The sequence below is a fragment of the Alligator sinensis genome, unplaced genomic scaffold, assembly GCF_000455745.1.
Source record: "Alligator sinensis unplaced genomic scaffold, ASM45574v1 scaffold628_2, whole genome shotgun sequence".
Lineage (NCBI taxonomy): Eukaryota > Metazoa > Chordata > Crocodylia > Alligatoridae > Alligator > Alligator sinensis.
In genome coordinates this window covers 2,423,430-2,431,541 of record NW_005841833.1, presented here as the reverse complement: position 1 = coordinate 2,431,541, position 8,112 = coordinate 2,423,430, and the positions used below count along the sequence as shown (strand labels likewise).

At 46.9% G+C, this 8,112-nt stretch overlaps 1 protein-coding gene across 1 annotated transcript; it reads right to left on the bottom strand.

The window, feature by feature from the left end:
* Positions 1 to 530: 530 nt before the first annotated feature.
* MMAB (methylmalonic aciduria (cobalamin deficiency) cblB type) lies at positions 531 to 8,107 on the bottom strand (the record flags this gene model as incomplete). The annotated part of the gene is made up of 8 exons (XM_014517715.2): positions 531 to 2,585; positions 3,001 to 3,060; positions 3,794 to 3,858; positions 4,249 to 4,346; positions 4,601 to 4,673; positions 5,280 to 5,337; positions 5,818 to 5,911; positions 8,026 to 8,107. Coding segments are annotated over 8 exons (618 nt in total), but the record flags the coding sequence as incomplete, so codon positions are not given.
* Between the last annotated feature and the right edge of the window lie 5 nt (positions 8,108 to 8,112).

The following is an 8,112-nucleotide window of genomic DNA, read 5'->3' as shown; positions in this document are numbered from 1 at the left end:
CGTTGCATGAGCCAACGCTCACTGAAGTCCATGCGAATCCTTCCACTGGGTCAAGTCTTGGGCTGTTGCCTCCATCACGAACAGCAGAGGCATCCCAACCTGCTCAGCAATGCAGGCAGGGAGATCACACGCACTAAGGGGTTAATCCAACATGCATAGTATAACTAATTGTGACCTTCACCCAGCAGCTCCCCCATTAGGCAAACCCTTAGGCATCTGTGTGGCTCTGAGCCTGCTTTCTCTCATCAATGTGATTTAAGAGAAGTGTTCAATACTACTAAATTCCAGCTCTGGCTGACAGGCACATATTTAAATAAGCCCCAGCTTAGACAGCAGCCTTCCCCCTAGCTCCAGTTCTAGAAGAGTTTGCCCAGAAATCTGTTAAGAGGGGGAAACATTTAAAAAGTTCTTGAGCAGGGCACAACAAACTGAATCTGCACACCTTGTTAAATGGCGATGACTAAATAATACTTGCATTGGTTCAGAAATGCTAGTGAGATTTCTATTTGCCCTGTTGGGAAGAAAAAGAATCCATCCCAGAGCTGATTTATGCAGCATTCGTGAAGAATTTATTATACAAAGAATTTTATTCAATTAAACTTGGAAAAGCCTCTGGATTCTTAAGGTTCACTAGCGATAACTGAGACGCAGCGATCATAAAACTGGATGGCCTGTCGGCAGTAAGTATTGAGAAAATGCCTGATGTGACATTGCTGCTGAAGGTAGAGTCCAAATCAAGAACATTTGTCATTGGGATGTGTTACAGGCTAAGGCTTTGAAAATTACTCTGTGAAAAATGTGCGTTAACAATAGCCATGAAATATCTGTTAAAGAAGAAAAAGGTGAATAATGAGACAGCACTATCTATTAGTGATAGGCATTCTTCACTCAGCCCCAGCTCTGATTAAAAAGTTAACACAAAAGCGAAAGGGGGTGGGGGTGGGTTTCTTGTGTGTGTTTTGCTTAAGGTGGTTCCCACTTAAATACTGTACTGTAAAGGTGGCAGGATTTAAATGCTCCTGAACACAGGCTTGCAGCAATTTATACTCAAAGAATTTAAAAGGGTGAAAAAGCCCAGGCACTTGACACTGGTCGCATTCTGAGGTTCTTTAATGCTTGCTTTTAAATTGTACAAGATCCTGTGGTCCAGACACTTTGGCATGTTCTTCCAAACTACACTGCCATGCTTTGAGGGCTGGAATTGGATGTATGAACCTTTACTGACGGCTGCCCGGTTTGAGGGAAAGGCCCATCGCACTGTTAACTGGCTAATTTAGATGTGTTGTGCTGATGGATGTGAACGGTTTTCCTACAGCCTTCAAAGCAGCAGACCAGCTAGAGAAGCTGTGAAAGAGTTGCCGTGAAAATCTCAACATAGAGTGGGCCTGCTCCTTTAATTCACCTGAAGATGCTTTAGCCTTCTTTTTTTATCAGCAGTTTAGATTCCATTTCCCCCCTCGTTTGTTAAGCATCCCTGTGCTCAGCTAGAAGGGAGGCAATCTGCTGCAATCTCTCTATCCTTGACCCCCACCCCAAATACTTCAAATAAAGAAATAAGGAGTTAGAGGCAGCAGATTCAATATGTCCTGCTGTGTTTTAAAGGTGCTCTTCAGCATTTGGTGACAAAGCAGTTGCACCCGACTCCTTGCAATACTATTTTCTTAGCTGGGAATAGTCCCTCCTAGCATGAGACCTCATGCAGGCCTCTGCCTAAGAGCTGGGCAAATATTCATGAGGTCAGAGCCCTCCTGGTGCAGGCAAGACTCCTATTAGCCACAAGGCTGGGCTTGTCTGCAGAAGGACTGTGAGATTTGGCCCATTGGTTCTTTAAACTCTTGTCCTTGCACTAGCCCATAGCTAGCAGCGGATGTGCTGCGATACCAAGTGATTCTCCGCATGTGCAGACAGGCACTTAGCGCTTTCCTTAAACCTATGAACCCTTCCTTCAGCTCCAGCCAGAATTGATGGAGTGCAGCCAGCTTAAAAGGGAAAAAGCAGGCTGGATTTGGTAGCAAAGGGCCTTCTGATGCAAGTTACTCACGCTGTATTTTAGAGCTTATGGACTGGGTCCCCGAATCCATGCCCCAGTTCTCTTTACTATTGATACTTTCAGCTTTTAAGAGATGTCACGCACATTTTTCTGTTCCTTTCATCGGAGCGCTGTCAGATTCCTTCAGCAACACCTGCCACTGCTCTGAGAAGTGAAATGGGATTTAACTTTCAGTCAGCTGTCAGAGAGAGTCATTCTGAAGCCATTTCCAAGGCAGTTATTAGAACTGGATGCTCGGATCTGGAAACTAGCTAATGGAAGCAGGTGAGTTCTGCAGACCAGCTGAGCACTCCTTACAGGTTTATAAAACAAAGACCCTAAGCTACTTCAGTCACAGGATGGGTGGGCAATGGGTACCCTGGATCCAGGTGCATTCTCTCTTCCCTGCACAGAGAATCTCTACCAGATTTAGCTTCTCCTGGTATAGGAAGAAGTGTCACCTGCAACTTACGGCTCACTCCTGGTGTATATTTTTTCTTCCTTCCCTTCCTTCATTGCAGCGTAACGTGCCAAAACGAAGAGATAATCACTGAGTCTGGAAGGCAGGGAAAGGAAAGCAGTAAAGAAATGCGCATCTGTCATCTGATGCATTTGCAGCTAGCCGCCGGTATGAGTAAGACAGCGTGCTGAATTACAGCACGGGGAGCTGCGAGGGAAATGGAGCAACTGAAACAAAGTAAACAGCAGCGATGCCCAAAATGGCATACACAATGAGGATCAAATGAGTGCTCCCACAGGACCTGGGAAGCATCTGGTTTTTTTTAGGCTGCTGCATCCAGGTATTAAACAAGCAACCTTGCTTTCCAGCTCAGTCTATGTCAAGCCTTAGACAAGCTGAAATCATTACATGGAGCAGCATTCTCTCTGGGGATGCTGTGGCTGCTGACGACTAGAGGAAACTAGCACTAACGCACCCTTGCTGAGAGCAGCAATCCCTGCATTTGCTTTACCTGTTCAAATATTTGGCCACGTTTGGATCCGCTTCTCCTGCTTGCACTATGGGAACCACACTAAGAAGGGAGAAACACAGAGTGAATGGCTTTGGCAAATCTATTGGCTCTGAGCACACAGATGAACAGACTTGTCTCCGAGGTTAGAAGATGCTCAAAACCTCGATTAGTTAATAAGGAGTCTCTGTATTCTTCATGATGTAGATCGTAAGCACTGAAAACCTGTAGTTTTATGGCATGTAGGAGAGTTGGAACTTGTATGATAAAGTATCAGTATCAATGGTAACTCATAAGGATAACTATTGGTAGTGAATCCACCCCCTCAGTATGGGCAGGTCCTAATCTATTCTCTTTCCTCTTGCTCTGAGCATGAAGTTATTCTGCAGAGTTTATTGATATGTGCATCAATACAATTATACTAACTGACATTTAACAAGAAACCATAAGATATTGGGTTACTTGCTGCCCAGATATCATTGTTCTGTTGTTACTCCTATATATGTTAGCTTGCAAAAGGAGTTCTACAGCCACAGTCCTGGAGAGATGCCTCTGCACTTTGCTTACTGCTTCCAGAGTGCAGTGGTTAAAGCTGGCCTCTTGAAGCAGCTGCCTCAGATGCTGCAGGAGCTCTCAAGCCAATATTTCCCCCTCGTTCAACTGCAGTTTTGCTAAAATCTGACTTAAGACCAGTTGCATTGGATGCTGTTTTGCACGGCTCAATGGCTGCTGCAGCTATCTGGTCTCAGCGGATCTTTTCCTCAGTTTTATTCAGGTTATGCTAGCAAACACTTACCATCTCTCTGCTCTGCGGCAGACAGCTCTGGAGAAGTGAAGGGCAGCGCTACTCTTACCTCCTGACTGAAAGAAAATACATGAATGCCTTGTAACTGAAACTAGATCTCATCTCCTAGCTGCATAAAGTTTAGTAAGCTCATGACATCCTGCACAAAAGCAAGCCATATTTGACTCGCAGAAGCTATATTTCTCTTTGGTGCTACAGGTGTTAGGCATTTTGGAACTTATTTTAAATACAATAGAACAGCAAGTGTTAATCTCTTCCATCCTTTCAGGGCTGTTAGTTGTAGGTTCAAACCCCCCAAAGCGGGATGGAAGCATGTGTTGGCAGGACCTCAAGACCAACCTCATGTTTGGGTTTATTATGAACTGATAACTGGTTTTAGATTCAGTCATCAATCAAATCACCTAGCAAACCTTTTGACTTCAGTAATAAGCATAAGCAATACCTACAGGCAAAATGAAAGCAGTGAGAGGTGGAAGTTGTTCTGTGTATTTATCAATCCACTGCTCCAGCTCCAGCACTGGTTTTTCAGTAAATGAGGTCCGTTCTAGAGAAGCAAAGAGGAAGTGACTTAAATGCTGGCATGAATTACTTGCAAGATCCGTCTTGTTGAGCATGTTACATTTGTTGTATTAAATAGTCAAGGAAAGTGGCGTAATTGAGACTTGACTGCCGTAGACGCCAACTGCTGAGGCAAACACTAACAGAAGTTCACTACCAGCTTTCCTAAATACTTCCAACCCATGTGGGGGAAGTTTAAGTCTACAGCCATTATGTTAGAAAAAAGAACTGGAGGATTACTTAAGTGAGCCTCCCTGGCTGAAGAGATGGGGGTGGCAATGTTGGCCCCGACATCCTGCAGCATGCACTGGACCTGGAGAGAGCAAAAGGAAGAGGGGGGGAAAAAATGAAGGATATTTGCTACAGCCAAAGCACAGGCAACAAAATTGCAATTGCAGAGATGATACTTGATGCTCTAGTGAGCCAGTGAAGAGGTAGCTTTATGTTCCAGAGCTGTAAATAAGCTGATATTGAACTCTTCTGCACTGTGTGGCTAATTAGTAAACCCCGAATGTACCTAGGCGGGAGCCGGTTTCTCCCTCCTCTCCATCCTCACTTCAGTATTTCTTCTCTCTCGATTTCAATCTAAGGATGCAAGACAGCAAGGCTGGTTTTGCGTGTTCCCAAGCGTGCATGAAAATGGATCGGAAACAGCTCTGTGATGGATTTGCTGCACAGCTGACTCGCTCCTCACTCTACTGGTTTCCTTCAGGGTATTGTTAAAGAGAAGAGATTTGTTTCTTCAAGTAATCAGAGCTGAGATTTTTCAAGTCAGCCGAAAGGGCTGGGATGCAGCATGTCAACTGCTTTCAGAGCTGCTGAGGGGATTCAGTCCAAGAGCTTCAGAACTCCACTGGTCAATAATGCAACTATAATGACTGTTAGATCCCCCATCCCCAAAAACATAGTTACTACTCACTTTGTGCAGTTGTTCGGCAAATATATGGCCACTTTCACTGCTTAATTCACTAGCAAGTCTAGAGTGAGAGAAAGCAGAGTAGTTAGTCATGGGGCACAAGAGTCCAATTTGGCATCTCTTCTATATTTACTGCTCATAACGACTGTATGTGCACTGGCTCGCAGGGACTGTTGCACTGCAACAACTAAGGGGTCACTTGTCCACAGGCTGATCATTTTTGTCGCTCAATCCTTCTTTAAAGGAAAACATCATGTGCACAAAGAACAGAATAAATGCAGCTAGGTACAAGCTGTTTCAGCTTTGCTGCATCCTTTCATCGTAAGAGGTTTCATAGCAACCACGACTGACTGTGGTGGTGTCAACTAATAGCAAAGTAAAAAAGATGAACTCCTAAGCACAGTGTCCCCTTTACAAAAGATCGGTAGCAACAGCATGGCATGAGCATCAGAACTTTGCTTTTGAGAGATGCTTCCCAGTTTTAAAAAAATATGCAGAGGCAAGCAAAGGTCAAATAACAGAAAATTTATAGTTTTGTTACCCAATAGCTGAACTCAATTCATCTGTTGTTCCCAAAGCTTCAAATACTTGATCGTCTTTTGACCTCCTCTCACCTGTGAATGTGCTGGAAAATCCTTTAAAAACAAGCCACAAACATGAAAAGGGTTTGGAACAGACAGGCCCACGACTGGAACAACTCGCTGCAGTGGCACTAAGCTGGGGCCTGCAGATGTGACAATCTTAGGTCTGTGTTACAGATGCAGGAGGGGGAGGTCTCTGCCTCTGTGTCCTTTAGAGACGTGCTGCACCCAGTGCACTGGTATTTCTCTGGTATGCTTCTTCCACTTGAACCTCCCTAGACCCTCCATCACTGACCCAAGGGTGGCTGTTCTCAGATGGCAGCCTTTTAAAAACAGATTTGAACGGGACACTGCAGAACAAGCAATTGGCCAGGGACTGCACTGCATCAAGCAGGGTTTAAACAGGGACGATGGATTCTCCCCCACCCACTACCTGGATTTGTTTCAGCGAGTCCTTTTTTCCTACAGGTTTGCTAGTCTCTTCCAGACCTACTCACGCCCCCTCCACCCCCCGGTCTTTGCTGTTCCAACTTCTCTCCCCTTCTTTTACTCTGCTTCCTGTGCATCTTCTCACCATGTCCCATACAAGTGAGCTCTAGTTCACAAAAGCTCATGCATAAATAAATATAATACCTATCATCTCCAGCTCAGGAAACCTTGTGTTCTCTCTCTGCCTACAGATTCATATAAATCTCTACCTTTATTCTCTATAGGTAAAGAACACAAGGTTTCCTGCACTAGAGGTTAAATCAGTCTCTATCTATTGTCTCTAGGGCAAGAAACCACATGCATGCTCTCTCTTGCACAAGATTTTCTGTGCTGAAGACGATTCTCTTTCTCTGCACAAGGTTTCCTGTACTGGAGGTATCTATATACAGATTAGGGATAGATATGTAGATCCCTGTAGATACAGAGTACAAGGGTTCCTGTGCTGGAGATCATAGAATCCTAGAAGTCGGGTCGGAAGGGGCCTTGTAGATCTTCAAGTCCGACCCCCTGCCTGGGCAGGAGGGAAACTGGGCTCAAGTGACCCCAGCCAGGTAGGCATTGAGCCGCTTCTTAAAGACCCCCAGGGTAGGAGCCAGCACCACTTCCCTTGGAAGTTGGTTCCAGATCCTAGCCGCCCTGACTGTGAAGTAGTTCTTATGGACATCTAATCTAATCCTACTCTCCAACAACTTGTGGCCGTTATTCCTTGTTATCCCGGGGGGCGCTAGGGGAAACAAGGTCTCCCCCAAACCCTTCTGGTCCCCCCTAGTGAGCTTATAGATGGTCACCAGGTCCCCCCTCAGCCTTCTCTTGTGAAGGCTGAACAGGTTCAGGTCCCGTAGCCTCTCACTGTAGGGCCTGCCCTGTTGTCCCTAGATCACACGGCTGGCCTCCTCTGGACCCTCTCCATGCTGGCCACATCCCTCCTGAAGTGGGGTGCCCAGAACTGGACGCAGTACTCCAGCTGTGGCCTGACCAGGGCCGCGTAGAGGGGGAGGATCACCTCCTTGGCCCTACAGATTAAATCAGTGTCTATAGGTAGATGCATCTATATCATCTCCAGTGCAAGAAACCTTGTTGCACGCTCGCTCTCTTGTACAAGGGTTGCTGCATTGAAGACGATAGCTATCCGTCTTCTGCAGCGCAGGAAGCCTTGTGCTCCGTATCTCTACGCTGATTACAGACAGAGGTGTAGCTCTCCATAGGGCAGAACACAAGGTCTGTGCGCTGGAAATGAGACCTCTCCATCTCTTCCTCTCATCTACAGGGCAGGAGACCGTGTGCATGCTCCCTCTCGCTCCCCTGCACCAGATTTCCTGCACTGATTTATCTGTCTGTCTGTCCATTTATCGATCACCTCCAGCGCAGGAACCCTCGTGCTGCATCTCATCTCTACAGACCAGGGGTAGAGATGTCCATCCCCACAGACACTGAACACGAGGCTCGTGTGCTGGAGATTCAGTCAGTCCGTCTGTACGCAAGGAGCTCTCGCTCGTCTCCAGCGCAACAGCCCTCGTGCTGTCTCCCTCACAGTTCAATCACCAGAGATGACCTCCACCCACCATCCCCACTGCGGGACGCCTCGCGCACGCTCGCGGCCCTGCACACGGTTCCCTGTGCTGCAGACCCTATGGATGCACAGGCCTCTCCGGCCCCTCTGCCCCGCGCGGGGCCGCTACCTTTGTCCCCGGTGCGGGTGTAGACCCGCGGGGCGGGCCTGGCGGGCGGCTCCGCCCCGGCATCCGGCGGGACCGGCGCCCCGCTCG